At 42.1% G+C, this 25242-nt stretch overlaps 6 protein-coding genes across 11 annotated transcripts; 4 read left to right on the forward strand and 2 right to left on the reverse strand.

The window, feature by feature from the left end:
- Positions 1-3884: 3884 nt before the first annotated feature.
- On the forward strand, positions 3885-4872 carry LOC138133094 (juvenile hormone acid O-methyltransferase-like). Its single transcript, XM_069050897.1, has 3 exons — positions 3885-4294; positions 4343-4623; positions 4669-4872. The coding sequence occupies exons 1-3, from the start codon at positions 3933-3935 to the stop codon at positions 4860-4862; spliced, it is 837 nt and encodes a 278-aa protein (XP_068906998.1). The 5' UTR covers positions 3885-3932; the 3' UTR covers positions 4863-4872.
- On the reverse strand, positions 4855-7440 carry Patsas (palmitoyltransferase Patsas). 3 transcript variants are annotated; one of them, XM_069050886.1, is made up of 4 exons: positions 6931-7430; positions 6342-6882; positions 5559-6293; positions 4855-5506 (listed from the first exon to the last, which is right to left on the reverse strand). In XM_069050886.1, the coding sequence occupies exons 1-4, from the start codon at positions 7041-7043 to the stop codon at positions 5321-5323; spliced, it is 1575 nt and encodes a 524-aa protein (XP_068906987.1). In that variant the 5' UTR covers positions 7044-7430; the 3' UTR covers positions 4855-5320. The 3 variants fall into 3 exon arrangements, with proteins under 3 accessions (XP_068906987.1, XP_068906986.1, XP_068906988.1); XM_069050885.1 differs by having other exon boundaries at positions 5559-6882; positions 6931-7440; XM_069050887.1 differs by having other exon boundaries at positions 5559-6871; positions 6931-7052.
- Positions 7441-7562: 122 nt separating this feature from the next.
- Positions 7563-9548, forward strand: LOC138133089 (equilibrative nucleoside transporter 3-like). The gene is made up of 7 exons (XM_069050893.1): positions 7563-7933; positions 7983-8140; positions 8194-8339; positions 8385-8837; positions 8890-8975; positions 9025-9221; positions 9299-9548. The coding sequence occupies exons 1-7, from the start codon at positions 7706-7708 to the stop codon at positions 9408-9410; spliced, it is 1380 nt and encodes a 459-aa protein (XP_068906994.1). The 5' UTR covers positions 7563-7705; the 3' UTR covers positions 9411-9548.
- A 146-nt stretch (positions 9549-9694) lies between these two features.
- Positions 9695-12960, forward strand: LOC138133091 (kelch domain-containing protein 3). Its single transcript, XM_069050895.1, has 5 exons — positions 9695-10659; positions 11847-12050; positions 12101-12296; positions 12346-12501; positions 12566-12960. Exons 1-5 carry the CDS (start codon positions 10140-10142, stop codon positions 12633-12635), a joined length of 1146 nt encoding a protein of 381 aa, XP_068906996.1. The 5' UTR covers positions 9695-10139; the 3' UTR covers positions 12636-12960.
- Positions 12961-13192: 232 nt separating this feature from the next.
- On the forward strand, positions 13193-19164 carry LOC138133085 (uncharacterized). The gene is made up of 8 exons (XM_069050882.1): positions 13193-14514; positions 14564-14861; positions 17525-17664; positions 17717-17931; positions 17984-18237; positions 18286-18485; positions 18534-18664; positions 18714-19164. Exons 1-8 carry the CDS (start codon positions 13362-13364, stop codon positions 18978-18980), a joined length of 2658 nt encoding a protein of 885 aa, XP_068906983.1. The 5' UTR covers positions 13193-13361; the 3' UTR covers positions 18981-19164.
- LOC138133088 (proton-coupled amino acid transporter-like protein pathetic) lies at positions 19091-25242 on the reverse strand. Of its 4 annotated transcripts, XM_069050890.1 has the most exons (6): positions 25132-25242; positions 24902-24960; positions 20617-21059; positions 20070-20427; positions 19839-20020; positions 19091-19784 (listed from the first exon to the last, which is right to left on the reverse strand). In XM_069050890.1, the coding sequence occupies exons 2-6, from the start codon at positions 24938-24940 to the stop codon at positions 19370-19372; spliced, it is 1437 nt and encodes a 478-aa protein (XP_068906991.1). In that variant the 5' UTR covers positions 24941-24960; positions 25132-25242; the 3' UTR covers positions 19091-19369. The 4 variants fall into 4 exon arrangements, with proteins under 4 accessions (XP_068906991.1, XP_068906990.1, XP_068906989.1 ...); XM_069050889.1 differs by lacking the exon at positions 25132-25242 and having other exon boundaries at positions 24842-24959; XM_069050888.1 differs by lacking the exons at positions 24902-24960; positions 25132-25242 and adding an exon at positions 24086-24754.

Raw genomic sequence — 25242 nt, forward strand, 5'->3', positions numbered from 1 at the left:
TTAATTAAGCGGAAATTTTCCCTAGGGAAAATTTCCGATATAATTGACCTAGGGAAAAAATTTTTCGGGCGATTCTCTTCCGAATATACCTCGGGACAAATATATATCGCCAGAAATTTTTTCTTGCAGTCCAACACTCGTGTTTGTTGCTCAAAATTACCCTCGGGCTAGCGCCCTCGTGTAATTTTCTTGCTACAAACACTCGTGTGTGAGGACCGCTCGAAAAAATTTCCGGCAATATATCTGTCCCTTGGTATATTATATATGAAAATTGAACTTTAAATTCATGAGCAATATTGTTAGAAGTGAATTAAAATAAAAAGATTTTACTTTATGCTTGTCGGAGACAAACAATTCAAACGAAACTTCTAATCAAAATTCTTTTAGGAGTTGTTTAAATTTCTCTTGAACTTTTTAGATTCATTAGAATTTGTTGCAAGGATATGTAAAATAGGAGAAGATTTATTTTATTTGCATAACTATGAAATTAAACTAAGCCAAAAATGTACTAATTTCTACACAATTTGCATATTAACTGCAATACTCAATGTACCAATCAAAAAATATACATTTATTGTTCGCAAAGCTCCTGGTATAGACGGAAATTTCATCAAAATCTAACGGGATGAGCAAGTTTTCTAGTAAATGTTAGTACAGAAAAAATTATCCTCTACGAAATTTATATGTCAAAGTGTAGCACAGTACCTTTAGATTAACAATCCATTGTCGCCGACACAAGATCTTGTTAAAATTTCACAAAACTGGCACGTTTTCTGAGAGGGATGAGTGAGATGATGGTGTACACTTAACTGTGAGCGAGAAACTACTAATCACCTGGACACAATATAACCATCGCATAATGCTTTTTTGTTGTACTCATTGACGTAATTAATAAATAATAGTACTAACACTTTTTCTAGATTTTCTTTTTCTCCTACCTCTCGTTTATCTTTAATAAAAAGAATATATTTTACGTTACGTTTACGACTGATAATAAGCCCGACGAACTTTTTAATAATTTTTCATTTCTTAGGAAGTTTTGCGTGTTGAATAAACAATAAAGATAGCAAAGTATAAAATCAAATTAATATAAATTGTCCAGCTGTAGTATATCTGGTTGCCTAAGGTTTATTTATTTAGTCAGGAATTTGTTTTATTATAAATCTCTAGAATAACAATTTTCTTCAAGAATGGAAATAATGAGTAACGATGTGTGAGAGATCAGAAAACAACAAATCTAGAACTTGTTTTACTGAAAATTTTACCAAGTGATAAAGTTTAAAGAATGAAAAAAATTTCATGGAATTTTGTTACATTCTTTGGTTTAATTCAAACTATAATTCGGCAATATTTTTTGAGAAGCAGCCGTGCGATCAACAATTATTTAGATCAAAAGGGGCGTTGAAATTTCGGCCATATTGTGTCGACGGGGATAGAAGTATTTCTGGTTGCATATACCTACCCGTTGCAATTTAAATTTTTGCCGACTCGGCCAAACAGGCAACAGCGCTGTACGTCAATTCTTAGTTATTCAAAACACCATTACGAAAGTACGATTAATCTTTTATGTCCTAAAGTAAAAACCATTTTTGCGTAAAAATTTAATTCATAGTGACAGTTGTTTGACGTTTATTACCTAGTTGAGTTAGCAAAGATACGAAAAATTTGACACTGTCGAACTCATAGCCGCCCCTTATCTAAGTAATTGTTGATCGCTCCGTAGTTTGATTTTATTTTGCTAAATTATGAATCAAATTTATACACATTGATTTTATATGCCTACCTACTTATCTGCCATCGTTTTTGATCAGTGGCGCTTTTTTTTACCAGAATTTCGAATTGCAGGGGTCCTTTCGAAAATTCGTACCTTCCAAATCGTTGCACATAAATTAAAATGATTTACGCTGTTTGATTTCTGAATGTTTGCCGCATCTGCTGAGTGTTTACTCAGCAACCTGCTCAGTCGCATTTGCCTACTGCGATTTTTTAAACATAACGAACTAAAAATGTCAAAAACAATTTTTTTCAAATGGCACCCCGTATTTATTATTGCACTGGTCGAAAGCTTTTTTGACAAGCTTTTGAACAATATAAGGTTTGTATAGTCGAATCTGAAAATCTAGGGTGCAATTTTTCCGTTAAAAAAACAATACAAAAATCTAGTAGGTCTAACAAAAGATAATCACACAATATGGTCACTCCATAAAGATGAATCAACCAACAAAACAGAGATGCAATTAATAGATCTAAATATGTAATATTAATTATTTATGCCTTGCTCCTTATTCCTCCAAGTATTAGATTGTTATTAGCAAAAAAAATCTGTTTGTGGTTATATATTTTTTTTTTATTATAGTGACAATAATGTAAGATGCCCGCGGCAAAAATACGAACTAATGAATGTTACTATGGTAATGAGCAAAATTTTTGAGAGTACATTCAAAACAATAAATCTTCGTTTAAAACGTTGTCATTCATTTGAACAATTCAAACCAAATTTTCATTTTTGCAGGATATCGAAAAGATAAGAAACTTTTGTATATGTATATGTTCAGCAGACATCATTTGATGTGCAAAAAATAGCCACATAAATTTACTATAAAATTAATAAATTTTTTGTTTTGAGTGTAGTTATAGAAATATTAGCGCCGCGGTCAAATTTGACATGGGATTTCTTACATTATTTTTACTTATAATTAATTAACAAATTGTTCATTTCTGTCGACACAATTGAGGGGAGTTAGGTCGAAACGTTTGAAAATTTTGATCGTTTGAGTATATTGTCCTGAAGTTGGACTTGGTAAAGGTCATAGAGAGATCCGTGCCTTTCGGGAGAAATAAATTAAGACAGCGTCCAAGACCGGCCCCGAATCGGGTTAAATTTGAAACTTATTTGTACTTTCTAGCGGTAATAGGGTCACGGTCCATCCTGATCTAGCCGTGGAAATAAACAAACCCACACTGGTTCATTTCGAACTAGATAAGTGTGACCAAAAGAGAAATTTTCCGAAAGGTCATTAACACCACCTCCGTCGGAATTTGAGTGAAATAGTTAGGGCCGCTGTGAGACGCACCGCAAGGAATATTCCGCGACCCTCTTCTGTTGTCGCAAAACAACGTCGCCACTGAAGGTGACCCCGGTGGTGTGGCCCCGTAACTAACCTATCCTATCCGAATCCGCGGTGGATAGTTCAGTATTCATAGACAACCCTCCACAAGTCATCAACCCTGTCGGCAGTAAAAAGGGAAACAGGTTTCGGACGCACAGCGCGTTTTAATATTTTTGGTGGCTAATTGATGTTTGTATTCTCGGTACGGATCGCACCGTAAATTGTTAGATTCCGGAGGCTCAAGAGGTACAGCAGGAATTTTAAGCCGGGCGCGCGGCTGCGGCATTCCAAAAAAATACGACCAGCCCTGACCAGACACAATTACGTTTTTTTGTCGAAAATATGGATTTTTTGTTTGTTTTCGAGCCGAGTTGGATGACCGGTCCGATCGAATTCGTGGGTCCTAAACTCTTATATGTTGTAGTGGTCAGTTCGTTCACTTATCTCCGGTGCGCTCCAAAACAAAACCCGGCTAAATATAACTCGCCCATTGTCGAAAAAAAAAACATGGGTGAAAGGTGGCATTTTTAAATGACAAACACTAATTGTGTTTTTTCTTGGGTGATGACGTGCGACGCAGTGATCTCCAACCTCGGCGGAGATCTTCGGTGACGATGTCGGTTTCGCGGGACCCTCAGGTCGCGGAAAACTCTTCCAGCGACCCCTGGGTGCGAATCATCGCTTGGTACCACGACAGTTGTTTGAGATGCGCTGAAACTGAAAATTAAATTCTGGTTCGCCCCTCTCGAAGTTATAAAAGCTCCGGAAGACCAAAACCCAATTGTTAGTTGACAAGCGGCGGCCCTCGCATTTTCCCGAAAAATGAACGAGGCCTCTCTCTACTCCAAATACAGCGGATTGCAGAAAACCGACGCCAAGTTCGTCGTCGACAACTACTTGAGGCTGGTCAAGTGGAAGAGCCACGAGAAGATCTTGGATGTGGGCTCCGGGGACGGCGACGTCCTCCTCGAGATCCTCCTCCCGGGGCTGCCCCCGGACTTCCACAGACTCGTCGGCACCGACGTCTCCGACGACATGGTGCGCCACGCCCGCAACAAGTGCAAACACTCCAAAGTCGATTTTGTCCCTCTCGACATCGCCACGTCTTCGATCCCTCCGGAGTTTTACGAGTACTTCGACCACATCTTCTCGTTCTATTGCCTGCACTGGGTCCCCGAGCAGAGGTGGGTGAGTACCCCGCACATTGCCCTCTCTCAAAAGCGCGATTCCAGACGGGCCATGAAGAACATGTTCGACATGCTCACGCCCGGGGGGGACATGCTCTTGGCGTTTCTCGCCAGCAACCCCATCTACGACATCTACGAGAACATGGCCAAATCCAACAAGTGGGCCCCGTACATGCACAACGTCAAGAAGTACATCTCACCCTACCACCATTCGGAACACCCCGAAAACGAACTGGAAGACATTTTGAAAAAGGAGGGGTTCGTCAGTCACCTGTGCAGAGTGGAGGACCGCACCTACACCTTTCCCAGCTTCCAGATCTTGTCGAGTACGTCACAAATTACACCCTTCCCCGTCTAATAATTTGTTTCAGAGTCGGTGGCGGCGGTCAACCCCTTCATCAAGAAACTACCCGACGGCGAGGTGGACAATTACATTCAGGACTACGTGAAGGAGGTGAGGAAGCTGGAGAGCATCACCGTCGAGACTTGCAACAACAACGACAACGAGGAGAAAGTCCACGTGCCTTACAAGCTGTTTGTGGTTTTTGCCTCGAAGGTGGTGTAATCGCATGTTACGACACGTTGCAAAAAGTACAAATCGTTTTTATTTTATTTATTTACAACGCACTGACCTCACATAGTACAAAATGTTAGATTCGGGTAAATCTTTATTATTAATTATGTCAAGTATTTATTTACTAACCAGTAATTTTACACAGACGAGTTGGGGGTGGTTGATGGAACAAAATGTATTTTTATAATTACAAATATTTACAAAAATATCTTTAGGCTAGTAAAGTGTTGAAACTACGAAGCGCATTTTATTTTCCCTGTTGGGCGACAAAAAACGACGAATCTGGACTTATCGACAAATATTTATTTCACAGAATAAATTCGAAATTTTGCATTGCAAAAACCAAGCCACTTGAACAAGTGTAACCATCAGCAAATAAGTCATATAATACAGTGTACAATCAGCTATTTCGCGGTGACGTTCTTCTTGCAAGTGTTGCTCCTCGTGTATCATATGTAATCGTACCCGTAGTCGTCCTCGTATTCTTCGGGCGTGCAGAAGAAGAACTCGATCAGGTTGAGGATGGGCCCCCTGGAAAACGGGTTGAAGTAGCGACCCCTCTTGTCCCTCAGATAGGGGTAGCGCTTGTAGTTGAACATTTCGTTAGTGGTGAGGTTCATGCAGGCGTGCAAGATCTGGAACGTTTACTGTTGCGCTGGGTCGCGAGTTGCTTAGTTTGCGACTTACCGAGGTGCAAGTCAAGATCCAGCCCAGTCCCGAGAAGACGAAAGCTTCGAACAGCCCCAGGATGTAGAGAATCCCGAATCCTTCGATCGCTATGCAGTAGGTGGCGAAGTAGATGGTGAAGGAGCAGTTGATGGCGACGCTCATCACGAACAGGAAGAACCAGGTCCTGTTGCGCAGCCCCACGCAGTTGTAGATGAAAGGGCAGTGGTGGTCGAAGTAGGATATGCACCGGTTGCACACCCTGCAGTGTTTGGCCCTCAAGGGTCTCAAGCACCTGCAGGTGTGACACAATCGGTTCAAGACCGCGTAGCGCTTCTTCCACTTGTCGTAGTAGGGGATTTGCTTGATGGCTCGGTGGTAGGAGTCGGTGTTGACCGGGATGTAGCCGGGGTTTTTCCGATTGGCTGTGACCCAACAGATCCACATGACGATGTTCCAGTAGATGAAACAGTAGTGAGACCCCCGCAGGATGTTCCAAGTGATGGGGATGCACCGGATCACGTACATGGGATACCCCCACAGTAATACTGAACACATGAAGAACACTAGTGGCGCTTTCGAATTCCCCGCTTTGCCGAAGAGCAGCCCCCAGATCTCGTTGATCGGCGGGAACCAACTCGCACGTCGCTTCTTCTCCGATTCCAACACCTGGACGATATCGGTGTGGCGATGGCTCTGCGCCAGCATCAACGGCGTCTTGTCGTTCTTGTCGAGGGGTTCTAGATCGATGTTGCTCTGAAAAAGACGTGTCGAGACTCGGTGGGACACGGTCGGTGGGGGTACCTTCTCGCAGAGCAACTTGACGCAGGTGACGCTGCCGGAGAGACAGGCCAGGTGCAAGGGGGTGGACCCGAAGTGGTCCGGCTTCTGCAGGTTCGCCCCCGAGTAGACCAGCAGCCGGATGAGGTCGGCGTGTCCCTTGTAGGCGGCCCAGTGCATGGCGGTGTCCCCGTTGATGTCGACCAGGTGGTTGAGGGCCCCCATGCCCAGCAGAAACGCCGCCGTCGCGGTCCTCCCGAACATGCAAGCCGTCATCAGCGGCGTCAGCCCCTTGAAGTCAGCCGCGTTGACCCCGACTCCCGCTTGGAGCAAGACCTGGACGACGGCGGCGTGGCCCTTGCGACAGGCCCAGTGGATGGGTCTGGGGCCCTGCGTCCCCAAACACGGCAGGTCGATCGGGGCCCCTCTGTCCACCAGGTACCTCATGATCTCGACGCTGCCGTCCAGAGCGGCCCAGTGGGCCGGCGTGTAGCCCCATTCGTCGCGCTCCCGCAGGAGCTGCGTGCCCAGGTTGTCGACGAGGTCTTCGATTTCTGAGAGCTCGCTAGAATCAGCGTGTTTGGGATGTGGCGCCGCGTTCGACCGGACTTACCCTGATTTGACCACGTCGAAGATGGACTTGTGGGACTGCTCGGTGATGTCGGCCTCGGTGTTGTCCTTGTCGTGGTTGACGGGGGCCGCGGGGTGGTCGGTGTCTGCTACCATGTTGCAGGAAGTCTGGGGCAAAGCCCATACGCTACGGGCCGTCCCCGGACTTGGATACACTTTGCAAAGCGTCCTGACGACTGTTTACCACTCCGGTGTAAATTATTTATGATTGATTTAATGCAGATATTTGCGTGGCGTGTTAAATTCTTTTACTTGATATTGATTTTTACGAGGAGCGCGCGCAAGGACCGGACTCTATTGTTGAGGGTAGGATGCACGAGAACCTCGAACGGGCCGACCAAACAATGCACTTTACATCGATATCATCAGCGTTATGCAAATTCTTGCGAAACAAGACGGAAATAAAACATATAAATCTCCAAGTGTTTATCAACGAGTTTCTTGCCATAAACAAACCGCACAAAACATGTGTCTATATTCTTAAAATCCTGACTCAATCGTTGTTACACTTAGATAAGTGGTCATGTGCGTTTTATCTGCAAAAACAAAAAAAATTGAATTGCCCGCGTGATAAGGCGATGCGCGCGCACCCTACAACAACAAATCCGTCAGCTGCAACAGCTGATTATGTGTCAAAAATGTTGACATCTCGGTCATGTCAATTAATTTTTTTCACTGACAATGTATCATTTTACAATAATTAAACATCAATGAAAACGATCACAATGTTGTGAGTACTAGTGCATAATACCAACATAATGGCACATTCCATCAACACCACTCCGCTTCTTCAAGAAGTGGATTCTTCTGACAATGAGAACGAAGACATCACTGAAACCCCCGACGACAGTGTCGTCGTCAAGGACAGCAAATCGCTGTTCAAGTCTGCCGAGCCCCGCGACAAATATTATATGGCCTACATCATATTCTATTTGTTGGGGATGGTGACTTTGCTCCCTTGGAACTTCTTCATAACGGCCGATGACGTGAGTCCCCCTCGCTCAGTCCCAATCCCCAACTCATTTCTATTTCTAGTACTGGCTGTACAAATTTCGAAACGTAAGTAACAATGTGTCTTCGTACGCGGTAACAAAGAGGACTCCATTACAAACTAGCTTCACGTCGTATATAAGTGTAGCGTCGGCGGTGCCCAGTCTGGTGTTTTTAATTTTGAACACGGCCTTGACCCACCGGTAAAGACGCGTTTTGCTGCCTGATTACCATTAAAATTGTTTTTTTTTGTCAGGATCTCGTTGCATAAGCGCGTTATAGGATCGCTGATCGTGATGTTAGGCTTGTTTGTCATGACGTTGGTTTTTGTCACCACTAACACAGACAGTTGGCAGAACGGTTTCTTCATCGTGACCATCACCACTGTAGTCCTGTTGAACGGTAGCCCACACTAATCCAGTCTGACAGAATGATTGTTTGTGTTAGTTTGTAGCGCAGTCTTATCGGGGAGCATTTTCGGTGTGGTCGGCAGGTTCTGTCCGATTTACATAACGGCCACTTTAGGGGGACAGGCTTTAGGAGGGATTTTCGCAGCCTTGGCCGAAATAGCCTCCCTATCGATAGGAGCGTCCTCAGTTCACAGCGCTTTCGTCTATTTCATCATAGGAAATCTCACAATCTCTATTTCCATAGCTTGTTACGTCATTTTAACGAAAACTGTATTTTTCAAATTTCATTTGTACGAAAGGACCATCACCCAGAACGAATTCGAGAACGAACTGCTGAGACCCAGGATTATCAGCCACAAAATTATTTTGAAAAAAATTTGGACGCATGGGGTGTCCATGTTTACCGTATTTGCTATTACGTTGTCGGTGTACCCCAGCGTGACTGTTCTGGTAGAGTCTGAAGGCAAGGGACAAGGACACAAGTGGAACGGTTAGCCCCATTTTAATTCGAAACGTCAGAATTTGACATATCTTTGTTTCAGATGTTTTCTTTGTACCCACCATAGCCTACTTGTTGTTCAGTGTGGGCGATTATTTAGGCAGGATTTTTGCCGGAAGGATACAAAAGGTCCGTCCAACTAATTGTTACGCAATAAAATGTTAATCGTGTGTTTTAGCCCAAAAAAGGATACGTTCTGTTGATTTTGAGTACCGCGAGATTCGTATTTATTCCACTTTTGATGTTGTGCAATGCCCAACCCAGGTCCCATTGGGCCGTCGTTTTCGACAGAGATTACCAATACATTCTAATTTTATTCATGTGCGCGTTGTCGAACGGATATCTAGCGAATATTACAGCGATCTGTGCCCCCAGGTAATTCACCGATTTTCTGTGATTGTCTATGATGTCTTGTCTATGGTTGGCGGGAAATTTGAAACTTTGCTTTGCAGGGTTGTGGAGTCCCACGAGAAAGAAACCGCCTCGTCCATGATGACAGTTTTCATGGGCGTGGGGTTGGCTCTCGGTTCAGGCATCAGTCTATACATGGTGAAGCTGTTGTAATTGTAATGGTACTATTTTATTGTGACTGCCAGTGATTGTGATATTCAGATGTCATCAAGTGTGGCACACACTGTACTATATTTTAATCTAAGTGTAATGTATGCATCTGGATGTAAATGAAGTACTTAGTTGAGTAAAGTGGAATTTTATTGAAAAGCGACCCACGGAGGACGCGTTGGCGTCAAAGGAAACATGAAAAATTCATTGAAAGTTTTGACGTGCTGTCAAAAAATAAACAAAAGAATGGTCGGTGTAGTTGGCTGTGGGAGTGCAAGCGGGCGTAAATTATGTGAAATTTAGAAAAACTAAATTAGCTCGAATAAAAATAGTCCGACCAATGAAAATAATGCACCAAGAAGCCGCAGAAGTGGTGGTGCGGAACAATAGTCGAGTTGCGTTCGCGAAATTTGGGATTTTTGCTTTGACGATTGGTGCGCCAACAGTCTCTCTCTGTCCGTGCCGTTGGCAGCTCTGTTTCATCTTTGTCTGATGGTCGGGGATAAACAATTGTGAGTCGGACAGTCCTTGTGCAAGGTGAGGTTAAGTTGTTTGCAGTTATTGTTCCCGTCAAATCAGTGCGCCCCAGCCGGTTCAGTGTCGTTTTATTGACAAAACAGGATGTGCAAAAGCACCGCTATTGTATTAACATGAACCCCATAAATATTTATGAAGAATGGAAATTCTGAAGTTCAAGTTCTTCACTTTCTGAAATCCGAATCGTAGTACGACATGAGCAAAGTGTGGATCGCGCACCTGGACGGCGGCCCCAAGAGGGTGAACCACGCGGCGGTCTGCCACGGCCACAAGATCTACTGTTTCGGGGGTTACTGCACGGGGGAGAACTCCCGAATCTACACCTCGATGGACGTCCACGTCCTCAACACCACCACCTTCCGGTGGACCAAACACCCCGTCAGCGACCTGCCCTACTTCGAGAACGACGACATCCTCCCCTACAAACGCTACGGACACACTGCCGTCGTCTACTGTGATAAAGTGTACATTTGGGGCGGCCGCAACGACAGGGCCTCGGACGGGGTGCTCTTCTGCTTCGACACCACGTGGCACTGCTGGACGGCCCCCAAGACCACGGGGTGTCTGCCCCTGCCGCGGGATGGCCACACGGCGTGCGTCTGGAGGCACTACATGATCATCTTTGGAGGATACGAAGAGGAAACGGACTCCTTTGCCGAGTCGGTGTACGCGCTGGATTTGAAAAAGATGGAATGGGCGCTGGTCAGGACCGAAGGTACCAAATCTGCATTAGTGAGGTTATGTTTTGGTAGATTACAGATTCTTCCTGTGTGGCAGTGAAATGTTAACATTTCACTAACAGAAAAGAATTACTAACGCGTTTTCATTGTTTTGCCAACTATTTTGCAACGCATTGCGTGGTAAAATGTGTAACTTTAGCTTTTCATCACAGACATTTTTCAATTGTGCAAATTACAAGAATCAGGGGACAATCATAACGCTGCCAGATGTTTCAGAGACATTTGGCGTTTATACAGAATTGCAGAAAAAACTTTCCCGCCGTCATTATCTCCCAATTATCGTCTTACCTTACCATATTATTAGATTCATTATTTTAGTGGTGTCAAGAGCAGATTAATCTTTTTTTAATTGCTTTCAGTGACCTAGAAAGCTGTTCTCAAAATTCACCTACTGTTAACTGTCCTAATTTATGTATTTTTTTTAGGTCAAAATTCATACAAAGCTGATAAATGTTCAAATTTATTTATTTTTTTAGGTCAAATACATTTTAATGTTATTTACTATCACTACTTTGCAGTGACAATTCCATGACGCCAAAATCTAGATTTATGGAGTTAAAAAAATTTACGAGCATCAGATAGAGGAAAGTTTTGCCAACGCGATAATGTTGTTTTTAAAATTTCTGGAAACGAGGAAAATAGCGAACTTAAAATTCCACTTGACACTTAGAACTTAACTTAAGCCAAAGCAAAATTGTGTAAATAGCTCATCAACTGACTTTCTAATTTTTTATCTTCGTCCAGATCATTTTGATTGCAATTGGCTAACTTCTTTTATTGAAAGCATTAAACAATCTCTTAATGGAACAAGGTTTCGTAATCTAGAACGTTGCAAACGCGTAATTGATTACACTCACTATGCAGTTTCCCCTGGTGGCAAATCTGCATGATATTTCGTAACGCTTCTCCAAGTGTTATTTAATTCGACCTTTTTCACGTTCAGTGTCACAATATTTGTCGATTTATTCCGCGAACGTTGAAAGAAAAACTTTTTTTCCTGCGTTATACTGTCACTATTTTAAGAACGGACACAATTGAAATTTATCTTTTGAAGAGCGTGCCAGAAATAAACACTTGTTGACCTTGAGGTGTTAGTGGGGTTTAGCATTTTTAGCCGTCCCACTTTCAATTTTTTCACTGCAAAATGACAATTGCATTCCAGGATTCGAACCTACCCTGCGTGATTTCCACACGGCTGTGGTTCTCAACAATAGGATGTACCTGTTCGGGGGGCGCGGTGGTACCACCCTCCTCGGCGAAGAAGTCTACTCCAACGTGCTCTGGTACTTGGACTTGGAGACGTTCAAGTGGGTGAGGCCACAAGTCTTCGGTGAGATACCGATCGGGCGCAGGAGTCACTCAGCTTGTGAGTCACCAGGTTCAAAATGTTCCCGAGTAATGTGGTTCTTTTTGCAGTCGTGTACAACAATGAAATGTACATTTTTGGGGGTTTCAACAACCTCCAAGGGAAACATCTCAACGACATGTACAAGTACGACCCCAAGACGAGCACTTGGAGTGTGGTACATACTGTCGGTACTAAACCGTGCGAGAGACGCAGACAAGCATGCGTACTCGTCGACGATAGATTGTTTCTTTTCGGTGGTACAAGGTGAGCGATTCGAAATTGTACGGATTCGATTTTTTAAATCTGACCTCAGTCCTCAGATGCCATTTTTACGTGAACCTCACGAGGACAGGTTGATAGACCACAGCGATTTATTCGTATTGGATTTTAAACCGAGTTTAAGGACGCTTTCGATACTCTCCGTGAGGAAGTACAAACTCGACGAATCAATTCTGCCCAGTACCGTAAGGTATCATCATTACCGTTATTATTATTGTTGACATTAGTATTGATTTTTTTTGCATTTTTTCCAGGTTGGACATAATGAACATGTTTACACCCAATAAAATCACCATAAGTCGACCAAATAAGTCTGCAGGTTGAATCTCATTTATCTCGATTTGTACATAGAACAGACGTTTTATTTACGTATTTTGAGACCACGTGTTAAGTTTAAGACGACGATTGTCTCTTTTTTAATAGTTTGCGTATTCTATAATTTTAATTGAAATTTTAGTTCATTTGTAGGTAATAGGCGTACGAGATCCAAACGTACCGTGAAATCCGTTGTGACGTCACTTGTCCTGTTAGAAGAAACAGCGAACAGTTTACGTATTTTTTGTAGTTTACAATTTTTATCATTTACCTGTTGACGAATTGTTGAGAATTTTAAATCTGTAACAGAAATAGAATTTTATTTTTGAAGATTTTCCGTAGTTTATATTCGCAAACATGGCGACAGTTTTTTTTGTCGGCCCTGTGTATGGAGATATTTTTTATTGTTGCCTTGAGTGTAAATAGAAATGCGAAGTACTGTAAATATGAATGTATTTATTTGATTCATATATCTGTACGTAATTGAATTTTTAATATTTTAATAAACTCGTTCTCGTTATTGACGTTTCGTTTATTTCGGTGAGTTTAGGGACTTTTTCGTCGCCGAGTTGTCACCATATCGTTCCATGCTGTTCGGATGTTGTGACGTTTGTGCAAGACAGGTTATAATAAGAATATTTTTATCTTCGCGACATGAACCTTTTGCGAAATTAAACTAACGTAAGTGATGTGTAACAATTTGTGGTCGTTTCGATTTTAATTTTTTTAACCGCAATGTCAGAAAGTGAGGTTATGTCGAGCATGTCTCGCGGTCACGACAGCCAAATAAATTCAAAATTTGCCAGTTCGGTCATCGATGATTTGGAAAACGAATGTTACATGAAACGCGAGTGGAGCGATTGTTTTAAAAGCGAGGTAAAATCGAAGATCGAGGAGTTTTCCAATTGGTTCAACAGCACCGCTCGCTTATATTTGTTGCGGTGCGACCCCGCGGAGAGCGAGGTGTACGTGTACTTACTGCTTAACTTGAAGAAGAAGCTCAAATTTGCGATATCGGAAATTAACAAGTCGGTCAGCAATCAGCGACAGACGTTCACGTGCGAGGTATGCGGAGACAACGTCGACGTCCAGCCCTGGCAAAACGCGTGGACCACGATCCAGACGCACTCCCATTTGGAAGAGTCGTACTGTCAAGCTTTCGATTCGAGTTGTTCCGTCTCGTCGGATAACGTGGTGGAAAACGGGGAGTCGACGACGACAAACGAGTCGGTGATCGACGATTTGAGCGAAGACTTGAGTCAGCTGGTGCTGGACGAGCCCCCCAGACCGCAGGAGAGCAGCCTGAACGATTTCAAGTTCAATTTCGTCGTGACTTACGACCAGAGAGTGGAGGAAGCTTTGTATCCAGAGCCGCTGATAGTGGCGGCGCGCAAGAGAGATAACTTATCAGAATACACAGTGCAGCGGTGCGGCGTAGGTCGGGGTGTGTGTCTTCTTTGTCCGTGCAGCTTGATGTCCAAAGGGCGCGTCTACAAGATCACCCCGTTCGTCATCAAGAACCACGTGTCCGGCCAGCGCCACTTGAAGTTCGCCTCGACGGCAGTGAACACAAGTGCTCTTAGACAATACCACGACTTCTGGCGCAGCCAAGAGCCCAGCTACCAGGCCCACCAGGTGCACTTCGTCCCCGAAGTGGGCGGCGCGAGCCTCTCCCGCTGTCTGCTCTGTCTGGAATTCGTGAAGTACGGCGCCGTCGTCGACCACATCAAAGACAAGACGCACAAGACCAAAGTGCTGAAGATATTCAACTCGCCCGAGGGGAAGGTGAACGATTTTTATTTGATCGACATGCAAGTCGAGGTGTACGACATCGTGGTGAACCACGCGCGCAAAGAGGAGAAGAAGAAAAGCGAGGCGAACGGTGCTGGTAAGAGGAAAATCTTGACGGGGGCTGTTAAGATTTGGGGCGTTTTTAGGACAACCGAAATGCGAGTTTGTTCAGTTTGTCGTGGAGGCGGACGGTTTGAACTTGCCCCCGAGGTACAAGGACCATCTCAAGTTCTTCACGGGGGGGTCAGAATCGGTCACTTGTAACATTTGTAAGATTAGTTTTGCGAACGATGCGGTGCTTATGAAGAGTCACGTTTCCAACACCCAGCACAGACAGTTGTCGGGGATTACCCCGCTCAAGTATAATTATTTCTGCGAGATTTGCAACATTCACATCAAGGACGAGGACGCCTGGCAGGAACACTTCATCAAAGGGCCTAACAGGTAAGGCTTCCTCGCAGGTAAACTCGGTTCTCCATAAATTACCTGTACAGTTGTTTGCATCGTAAATCGGACAGTCAAGACGAATTGACATTTTTTACAGTTTTTTTACAGTTATCAATGACATTGCGCAACTGTTATCTCGACGTTATTGTTTTACGCAAAAAATGATCAAACAATAGAAAATTTTAGAAACATTGTTTTGCCCGTTTTTAATCATCTTTTATTAATTTTTTTTTTTTTTTATGTTTTGACAAAAACAGAATGCCGACTATTCGATAATAATATGTAATAATTATGACTGTGTTAAGTAGGAAAAAGTACAATCTTAAAATTTTAATGTCGAATGAATGTTGTCAGTATTGTTGATTAAATGACATATAAATAAAAATTATTATTTACGCCTTTATCCGACCGTTACATTTCGACGAACTGATAATACATACTTGAATTTCTTTGCGGATGTTTAAGGATTTGAAAGTTCAACTCAGATTACAAATTTTTTTTCAAAGAACACCTTTTTATAATGTCATGTAATGACAATAATGATAAAAGAAGAATAGCAATTTGTGAAGGACAAATTACAAAATAACCGTTCAAAAATTGTGTACGTTGGACTGGGCTGTTTGGAACACACGTGTCGTTACTTAGCCCACATAACCAAAAACTAAATTTATGAATGTGTGAATAAAACGTCAACTGTGTCTAGAACAGACGTTCGTTCAAAAATACTCCAGTCCGATTAATTTTTGTTGGCTCTCTTGATAAATCTATTGATAAGTTCTTAAAATGAAAAAACTGAATTTTGTGCAATAATTCCCTCTGTTTTCTAATATAATGTTTCTTACATTTTGTTGGCAGTAAAATTTGCCACCTACAGTCGCGAACATTAAATCTTGGTCGTCAAGGTCATTTTGAAATTTCCCGCTACTTCCACAAAATAAAAATTTTGCCTGCCAATGTCGATAAAACGTTAATAAAAAAAATGGTCAAAGTTGTATTCTAAACATTCAAAATTATGGCGCCAATATCGTATTTTAACAGAGTAAAAATTATTTCGTTGATAGAGACAGATGTGTCAGAAGCTAGGGTGGCAACCCAGTTGTGACTTTCAAAAAGTTGACAAGATCTTGATAAGACAAGACAAACATAATTTATTAGAGGTTATGCTCATTTCACACTAGAGCAGTTTCCATTGTGTATGGTGTCAAAGAATAACCTTGACGACCAAAATTTATTGCTCGCGACTGTACTATCGGGAGCATAAAAAGTGGGACATCAAATTTATGTCAGTTTTGAAAAATTCGATGTCGTTCAAGCTTTATTGTCATTTTGCCTTTGATTATTGTAATAGAAATTTGACACTATTCTAGGTAACAGTTTAAAAATTTATTTTATACTCCTATTTTCCTTTTCCAAATGCCCTCTTCTTTTGATAAAGGTTGATTTTGATTGGGACTTTGCATTAAATAATAAATATTCACTACGTGCTTGCAGTACATTGCATAATGGAACTGTACTATACTCAAGGTAAATTGATGTGGTGGCTTCAAGATGATAATTTAAAGTAAAAAAATGATACGATTAAAGTTTTATCGTGAAATGATAAAAACAAGTACCTATTTTGCACAAAAAATGTATAGTTGCGAAATTGTCTGGTTTAGAACATTGGAACATTTTAAGGTATTGGCGATTCCAGCTATCATTGAGACATCTGGTGTGAATTGTATGCAAAATTTTAAGACACACTCAAGCCGGTTTAATTTGTTATTTAAAAATGGCCAAAAATAAGACCGATAAAATAAATTGTTGTGTTTTTGGCTGTAATACGTGTCGAAAAAACGAACCAGAAAACATGTTTCTATTTTACTTCCGCGTTGTGGCGTAAAAGCAAAATAATTTTTAAGGTTATATTTTGAAATGATTTATATTGGCGAGGCCTCTCAAGGCACTTGTTTATAGAGATAATCTAAAAATTTCGTACTTACCTTGTTTCTACTACATAAAACTTCGCACACAACACTTTTAGGCCTTCCACAACACATCCGCTTTCTGCTGTTGCCTCTAATAAACTAACGTTTTGTGTAATGTGTAACCTTAAAAAAAACCATCACAAAAACCCCAAATTCACGTAAAACCAACTTATTTTAAAAAACAATGCAGTATGCACAGACCGAGTCAACAAGTCAACATTGGATAACTCCATTTATCATCATTGAATATTTCAACAATAAGACATTAACAATAAATGTGAAATAAACAAACTACTTTCGTTGTTGCATGTTGCTAAAGAAAAAAAGTGTCAACCTACGTTTAGATGTCAACAAAATCTTCACTACTTACTGCTGTAAACTGATGTGTTGAAAAAAATCTTTTGCTGCCAAATTATGTGTACTTTAATTATCACTTTGAAAATTAATAAACTATGAAAATTGCAGTGACAAGTGCAAACTGTCAAATGTCAAATTTACAAAATCATAAGCGGCAATTCTATTCGTACATTATAAATCACAGCCAACTACCGATGTTACGAAACATTTATAATAACCTATGTGACGTCATTTTATTTTTACTACATCTTGCTCTATCCCCAAAACAAGAAAAATAATAAATCACTTCAACGGCAAAGATCCATCGACTAAACTTTAGTGTTTCGTTTGTCGCAGACACGACAGCCTCTCGCAGAACAGGAAGGCCAAAGTGTGCGAGTACGAGTGCAAGATCTGCCTCACGGTCCTCTTCGGCGACAACTTATCCCTCTCGCGGCACAAATCGTCGCGCGGCGGCAGACCCGGCCGGGCCAAAGGTCCAAATCCCCCACAACAAAATCGACCCCCTTTCTAATCTCGCCGTTACAGAAGTGAAGTTGCCTTTCTCGGTGAAACGACTCTTCAAATCCAACGCCTTCATCGAAGACGAAGCACAAAAACTGCAAGTCGAGGCGGAACAAGTCCTCCACTGCCAGGAATGGATGAACGAGTGCTGCGGCGACCTGGAGGACACCCTCGCGTTCTACTACCCCAACTGCAAGGCGTACCCGTTCGGGTCGAGGATCTCGGGACTGGGCAACAACGTGAGACGATCGGTCGTCACCGACGCGGCGATTTTATGCGCTTGATTTTCAGAAGAGCGATTTGGACGTTTTCATGGACACCGGGGACATGTACCTGGGGGAGAGGAATCAAGACCCAGTCAGCCAGGAGCAGTTCGTGAAGAAGGTCAGCAAGGCGATCAAGTCGAACAAAGATGATTTTTCGTACGTGGTGTCGATACCCTCGGCGAGGACCCCCATCGTGAAGATGCACCACAACTATACCGAACTGGACTGTGACATTTCTTTCAGGCACGGGTTAGGTGTCGAGAATACAAAGTTTTTGAGGTGATCTGGACACTTCTTCCGATTTTATTTTAACAAATGCGGTTCCAGATTTTGCATAGATCTGCAACCAATCACTCAGCCTTTCATACTACTGCTTAAAAAATGGTCGGACCACTGCAAGCTTAACGAACACATCACAAACTACGGTCTGGCTTTGATGGCCGTCTTCTTCTTGCAAACCGGCGGCTACTTGTTGTCCGTCAAAACCATCAGAGATTACAATCCTACTCAGTCTCTGGTCATCGACGGTAACACCTCAAGAGCGATCGACGCACTCGACTAATTCGTATTTGCAGGCTGGGACACCATAAACTACACTGTCCCGCTGGAAGCGATGCGAGAGTACGTCAAGCCCTACACCTCAACCGTCAAGCAGCTGTTGCGAGACTTCTTCTGCTACTTTTCGAAATTTGACTACGCGAATAATGTTTGTTCGGTGTTTTGTCGAGTGTCCAGTCGCTAATCGATTGTTTTAGGTCGTTTGTCCCTTGCTGGGAAACACTATTCCGAAGTTGTGGTTCAACGACAAACCGAACGGTGAGAGTTTACCAGTCGAGATGAAGAGCTACGTGCAGAGGATACAGAGCGAGAACGGCGAACAGTTCCGGGGTTTGACACCCTTCTGCATCCAGGACCCCTTCGATTTGAGCCACAACCTGACGAAAGCTTGCCACCACGGTACGATCAGCAAGCTGAAAGCTTTCTGCACTCTGACGTACGAGTTTCTGGACGCGATTCAATAATGTTTTAAGTGCCTGAGCGGCATTGCCAATGTGATGTGTCTAAGTTGGGCAACTCTTTTTATTTGTAGAAGAATAAATCTGTCTGATTATAGTTTTAAAAATTAAAACGATTTAAAGGTAAACATAGAATATATTTTCTCATTTTATATACATAAACATAATGTAATAAAAACATAAAAAAATATTTACATGATTTATACAATTTCGCAATACTGATGTCACAGGAACGGGGTGCTACACACCTCACCGTCGTCTAATAATACTTAAAATTATATGTACAAATAAAGTTAAGAATGTAAATAAATATGAACGGAAATAATGACAGCTGGTCAGGATTATAAAGTTATTGTCATCATTATTATCTTGAGATTGTTGCGGGGTGGATTGATTTAGACGTCGGGGTGCAAGATATTCAACAGACTGACATACGAGCCGACTATGAACCCGATGCAGCCGAAGAGCACGATGGCGATGTCTTTCCACAAGATCCAGTTGTTCTTGCCCAACTTGTCGGGCCAGAAAGTGATGATCTCGATGAGAGGAGGAAAGATGAGCGCCAACGCGGAACTGCTGAAAGCTCCGACTAGCGAGATGACAGCTCCCAGATTGGGGATCGCGATTGCTAGGGCGAACGTCACGAATACTAGAATTGTTCTAGTAGCGTGTTCGGCCAACCTCTTGGAATGTTCCGAATGGAAGTGTGCTTTGACCCAAGGCCACACGATATTGAACGGGACATAAAACTGCAAACTGTACGACAAGAAGATCGCAACCGCCATGGTCAAACGAACCGACTGGGCCAACCTGACAGAACAAAAAATTACTAACGAGTCAAGAGGGAGATGGTTGGGGACTTACAGCTCGTTCGGGGGGAGCAGCAGAGTGACACTCCCCAAGACCGCTTGATCGCCGTATTTCAAGTAACCGAAGAATCCCACCGCGGTGTAGAGCGTCGCGACTATTACCATTCCGGTGTTGAGGACGCCGGTCCAGCCGCCGAAGTCTTGCGGCGACTTCATGTTGTTCTCCAAAGGCAAAACCTTGAAAAGATTGTGAGACAGGTTCAAACGAGAGATCGGTCAAACTCACCACGCCGATTCCTTCGAAGGCGTAAATCGCCGTGCCGAAGTAGAGCGGTAATTGCGACCAAGTGGAAAACGCCTTGACCGTCGAGGTGTTGGGCAAATCTTGCAGCATGTAGAAGAAGGTGATGATGAGGCCGCTGCAGGTCAAGATCGACGCGAACAACGACGCCGGCGTCAGATACTTCAAGCTCTTGACGAAATTCAACAGGATCATCGGTACCAACAGCATCAGGAGGTACCAGTGCACGCTGATGTCGAAGAAGTAGTGCTTGACGACGTCGTGGAGGTTCGCCGAAACGAAGACGAAGTAGACGCAGCAGAAGCCCAACTGGGTGATGCAGAGGAAGATGTTGATCAGCGTCCTGAAACAAATATGAATGACATTAAAACATTTAAGATTTGTTATGTTGGCAACACATTTGAATTTTACGATCAAGATCTCGGTGACAGATGCCAACCGATAAAGGTAAAATCCCTTGTTTTTGTGACGCCGGAGCCGCAGAAAAGAATGCCAGAAGGGTGAAGAATAATTCAATTGTTTGACTGCTTACCTGGCGATTTTGCTGAACCTCTGCATGGCCTCCGGCCCCGTCTTGAACGCGTTCTCCACCACTTCCGGGAAGTTCATCGACGGCTTCTGGGTTCGTCTGCACAACTCGTGCGAGCACGCGACCAGCATGTGCATGCAGTGGGTGCAGACAAACCCCATCAGCATCGTCCCGAACAGACCCACCACCCATCCGGCGTTCCTGAACGCGTCCGGCATGGCCAAGATTCCTGTGCCGATGTTACCCTTCAGGAGGTGGATCATCGTGTCGAAGTTCGAAGTGGGGTGTTCGAGCTTCCTGTTGAACATCGGATCCTCGGAGAAGTCTTCCCCGGAGGCCACGTTCTCCAAGTCCACGGACACGTTGTCGACGGCATCGCTCTCCAACAACCGCAGTTTCTCGTCTTTGTCGCTCCTCGCACCCTTCGGAAGTAACAGTTTCGATTCCTGCCAACGAAACCACTTTAGCAACCACGGAAGTAAACCATATTGAGTAACTCTACCTTTCGTATCATTTTTATTAATAGAGTTGAACGCGATGGGGGGACGTGTGCGGGGAGCGATTACACATTTTACCAAAACTTTTATCGACGTTTTTATGGCGGATTAGCCTGAGATAAGGTTTTTTTTCAATAACAATTGACGTTAGATCGGTGCTTGTTTTGCAACAGCGCTATTAAATATTTTAATGTGTTGTAAAAATTATTGACATGCTGGTCAAACCTGTTTATAAAAAGCGAAATTCCTCAACGAAATCCTAAATACGTTGCGTATTATTACACGATTATTTGACGTCTGAGGTCGCGTTTATCTTTTTTATTTTAGTTATCTGAATGGTGTGATAGTGCCGAGTGCCGTCGCAGTGTCTCAGCGTTTTCCATTGGAAACAGCAAGTCTGACACTTCTTATTTATGTTGACTGCGGAGGTTGTTTTTCGATCGGACTTCTGACAACACAGATGGTTTTTACATTGCAATCACACGACGGGGCCACTTGCACTTGTTAATCTTTTCGTAGCACAGATAAAACTGACAAATAAAATACAACTAACACTGTGTTGGGTTTTCTAATTTGAATAATGGAAATTACCGATAGCAAAATATTACGTCCTCCGCGTTATTTATTCTAATGTAGATAATAAGTACACTGCTAAAGATGTTGTCACGGTCTAAATTGTTTAGTCAAACAACTGTTCACCAGTTAAAAAATATCAGGTTATCTCGAAGCTTTACTCAAACCTCGTCTAGATAATCTCATGACGTGTTGTCTCTAAAAAAACGACAGAACTGCATCGCGCAGAGTTACAAATATAATGTATTTGCATATCCTTGAAAGTAGGTATGTAAAAAAATTATACACAGAACAAAACTAGGTACAAGGTTTTGAACTTTTTTAACAAAATCTTCGCTTATTTACTTCTTTCAAAATAATTTTTATCAAAGTAATCTGTTAATTGTTAGACTTCACTAGCGGATTTATCCCACTTTGCTTCATCAAACCCTCCCTTCACGCTAAATCTTGCGCATCAAATAAATGAGGAACCAAGCATCATCACTATAATATCTATAATCTGTTTCAAAATCAAAAATCCATCACCTGTTGAATTATGTTGGCAGAAAAAAAGAAATCCCTAGAATAAGTTTCATTTTTTGAGTTGGCCCAACCCTAGGGCCCAACCTCCCGCCAAAATTTGACATTGAACTGTTGAGTTTATTTACGTAACACAAAATAATTATTATGTACAAAAAGGTGGTAACTACCGTATCATAACTTTTGAGTGATATAATAAAATGAGAATAAAAAAACATCATGAATTACGACCTAAACAACTGTCAACAGTTTTCTTTCATAACCCCACTTTTTTCTGACACTTGCAAACACTAAAAACAAAAGTTGACGACGTTGTCGGTTGTATTTTCGAGGTAGAATGCAGTGTTGGTGGATTTTTGATTTTGAAACAAATTTACATTCCTGAGTTCCACTCAAACGTGAAAAAATGTTTTCTTCTTGTTTACGCAACTAGTTTATTTCTTTTTGTCTAATCGTATTTAAACTGTTGTTTTTTCTTCTCGTTGGATAAAAACTTCAAACAAGCTTGAAATTAATTTTTAAAACTGAATCGGCCAATCAAGCGCCATCAGTATAAAATCTATTCCTCCGAGTCCACTAATTTTTTCCCTTCTTGTTTACTCAACTCCGGTTTATTTCCTTTCGCCTAATCGTGTTTACACTGTCGGGTAAACACGGAAATTATCGATACTTTACGTAAAACAATGTTGTGTGCATTGTGCATTTTTCTGATATTGTAAACGCGTCCTCGATGACAGTTGACAGTTCCACTTTTTAACTTCCAAATCTGTCACGTTAATCACCTCATTTTCGAAAACTTTCCAAATTTCAGATTTAATTATTTAGTGGAATAAACGACCGGATCTTTCCAGTTCGGACTCGGCAGTTTGGGTCACTCTTTGACACCCGTTCAACTAATGAGTCGTTTTCTTAGTTATCTCCCGCAAAGGTTATCAACAGCAGTATTTTCCTTTATCCTCGACCTTCTTCAAATAACTGGATTAATTAAAATTTTGCATGATTTCCCTTCGAGGCATTAACACGCAATTCACGTGACAGACAATAGATTCGAACCATTTTATGAATCGTTAAACGCTGAGATGCGGGTTTATCGATTAATCAATGTTTTAAATGAGGTCAACAAAATCTTCCAGTCACCGTGAGCGACCAATGTTTTGATAAAAAATATCAAACTGTCCATATTTGGAGGTTTTGATGAAAAAAATCATAAACATTGCACAAAGTAAACCATTAGCGATTGTGTTATGTACAAACTAGATAAAAAGTTCTTTTATCGAAACGTAAGTTTCCTCTCGCATTATCACACATAATGAATGTAAAACATTTCCGATAAACTTTGTCCAGCTGAAACTGTGTAATATCCGAATAACAAATTGATGCTGAATTTAAAAACATTTATTTTTTTGCGTCAAAAATCACAAGAATAACGTTGTTAACCGACTAATCAGGACGCGACAATCACGATTTGGGGTAAATATCGTCGCCTAGATTAATTATTTGTAGGTCAAAGGGTTGCGCAAGCTGGATCAAAACGACCGAATCAGGTTGAAAAATGCCCCACGCGTGAATTTGCTCGTTATCTACAAATGTTTGTTTATCTCTGGGTGGCTGTTGCATGTCAATTTCTTCAAAACTGTTAGAGATAGTGGCAGGACAGCGGAAATTTTCCAGAGATGTCGTTGCAACGGAATTTGACACAGTTTTCCTCGAACAATGCGAAATTGTGCCGGATAGCGTCGACAAAAGGGGTTGGGAGGGTTGATGGTTTGGAGCGGAAACAGCAGATGTCGGTGAAATGGTTTGAAAAATTGCAAGCAGGGCGGGTCTGCGCCCGTCAAACACACAACAAATTGCAACAACAAAAATAAAATTCAAACACTCACGTAGTCGCCGGAGTTGATGGTGCCATATTCTTTCTTCATCGTCACGACTGTCGTCGGTGGTGCTATGTTATAAGGGTCAGCGTGGTGGAGTACTACTGATATTGCTGCCCGCTCGTCTCTTTTAAAATTGCCACAATTCAGGCTGACCCTCACCCCACCAATAAACCGTATTTGTTTACGAACTTTATCACAATTTAAAAAAATTGATTCCACAAGAATTCAACACGTGTGATTGGCTATCAAGTCTGCAATAAAACGCCGCTGATACCAATTGAAAAATTGCGTAAATTCAAACGCGCGCTACCAAAAAACATGACTCATCTGCCGAAATATTTTCATCGATTAATTTCGGAATTAATCAACACTTTTTAGATTTTATTTAAGCCTTTGGATGTTTAATGCCGGTGTTGCTACGCCGGCTATCTCGTGGGCGGCGAGTATCGAGTTTCACCCTCTCCGGTGGGGTGGATTCGCGGCCGTGATATTCAAAATTTTGAACCGGTGGTATTGACATTTGACCCGTGATAACGCAATCACCCAAATATTTAATTGCAACATGACTTTTTTTTAATCGCCTTAACCTGCTCAACTGTCGTGATAAGGCCGTTCGGTTCGCGACAATGGTCGCAGCCAACAATACACGATATTGAACAGGTCATGTTGTTGTCCGGTGATGTAACAAGAATTGTTATCTAGTACTTGAAAGCATACCAAAAAAGTGTTGGATATTGAGTGCTGGAGGAAAGAAATATTTACAGTTACAGTTTTCATGCGACATCTACGTGCAGCAACCATTTAAAAGTAGATCATATTTACAGTGAGGGGCTGGAGCGGAGTCGCCGTTGACATATTCATCTTGAAATTTCAAAAGTCCACTAGAACAAACAGAACACGCAATTGGAGAGTGTTTGATCCTCGACAATCGTGGTTTTTGCACAAAAATCGGCACTAACCCTTGCGATACATTGAGGTTATCTATTTACAAAAACTTGAAGGTCTCTGACATAATACTATTAAATTTGACCAAACTTGTCGCTTTTACTTACTCTTTCAATTAATAAACAGTTTATTTATGCACGCGACCCAGTTTTTCATCCCTGTTGACATAACAAAATGGACAGCTGACTCTTGTGACATTTCACAAAACTGAATTTAGG

This window comes from Tenebrio molitor, chromosome 6, assembly GCF_963966145.1.
Source record: "Tenebrio molitor chromosome 6, icTenMoli1.1, whole genome shotgun sequence".
Lineage (NCBI taxonomy): Eukaryota > Metazoa > Arthropoda > Insecta > Coleoptera > Tenebrionidae > Tenebrio > Tenebrio molitor.

Coding starts and splice junctions, on each gene's coding strand:
- LOC138133094 (XM_069050897.1), top strand. CDS start 3,933: ATGAACGAGGCCTCTCTCTACTCCAAATACAGCGGATTGCAGAAAACC. Junction 4,295..4,342: donor CACTGGGTCCCCGAGCAGAG/GTGGGTGAGTAC, acceptor GCGCGATTCCAG/ACGGGCCATGAAGAACATGT. Junction 4,624..4,668: donor CAGCTTCCAGATCTTGTCGA/GTACGTCACAAA, acceptor AATTTGTTTCAG/AGTCGGTGGCGGCGGTCAAC.
- Patsas (XM_069050885.1), bottom strand. CDS start 7,043: ATGGTAGCAGACACCGACCACCCCGCGGCCCCCGTCAACCACGACAAG. Junction 6,883..6,930: donor TTCGACGTGGTCAAATCAGG/GTAAGTCCGGTC, acceptor CGCTGATTCTAG/CGAGCTCTCAGAAATCGAAG. Junction 5,507..5,558: donor GGATCTTGACTTGCACCTCG/GTAAGTCGCAAA, acceptor TAAACGTTCCAG/ATCTTGCACGCCTGCATGAA.
- LOC138133089 (XM_069050893.1), top strand. CDS start 7,706: ATGGCACATTCCATCAACACCACTCCGCTTCTTCAAGAAGTGGATTCT. Junction 8,141..8,193: donor AACACGGCCTTGACCCACCG/GTAAAGACGCGT, acceptor TTTTTTTGTCAG/GATCTCGTTGCATAAGCGCG. Junction 8,340..8,384: donor CACTGTAGTCCTGTTGAACG/GTAGCCCACACT, acceptor TGTTTGTGTTAG/TTTGTAGCGCAGTCTTATCG.
- LOC138133091 (XM_069050895.1), top strand. CDS start 10,140: ATGAGCAAAGTGTGGATCGCGCACCTGGACGGCGGCCCCAAGAGGGTG. Junction 12,297..12,345: donor TTTCTTTTCGGTGGTACAAG/GTGAGCGATTCG, acceptor ATCTGACCTCAG/TCCTCAGATGCCATTTTTAC. Junction 12,502..12,565: donor ATTCTGCCCAGTACCGTAAG/GTATCATCATTA, acceptor CATTTTTTCCAG/GTTGGACATAATGAACATGT.
- LOC138133085 (XM_069050882.1), top strand. CDS start 13,362: ATGTCAGAAAGTGAGGTTATGTCGAGCATGTCTCGCGGTCACGACAGC. Junction 17,932..17,983: donor TCTCGGGACTGGGCAACAAC/GTGAGACGATCG, acceptor CTTGATTTTCAG/AAGAGCGATTTGGACGTTTT. Junction 18,486..18,533: donor TCAGTCTCTGGTCATCGACG/GTAACACCTCAA, acceptor TCGTATTTGCAG/GCTGGGACACCATAAACTAC.
- LOC138133088 (XM_069050890.1), bottom strand. CDS start 24,940: ATGAATATGTCAACGGCGACTCCGCTCCAGCCCCTCACT. Junction 20,021..20,069: donor CCTTCGAAGGAATCGGCGTG/GTGAGTTTGACC, acceptor AATCTTTTCAAG/GTTTTGCCTTTGGAGAACAA. Junction 19,785..19,838: donor CTGCTCCCCCCGAACGAGCT/GTAAGTCCCCAA, acceptor TTGTTCTGTCAG/GTTGGCCCAGTCGGTTCGTT.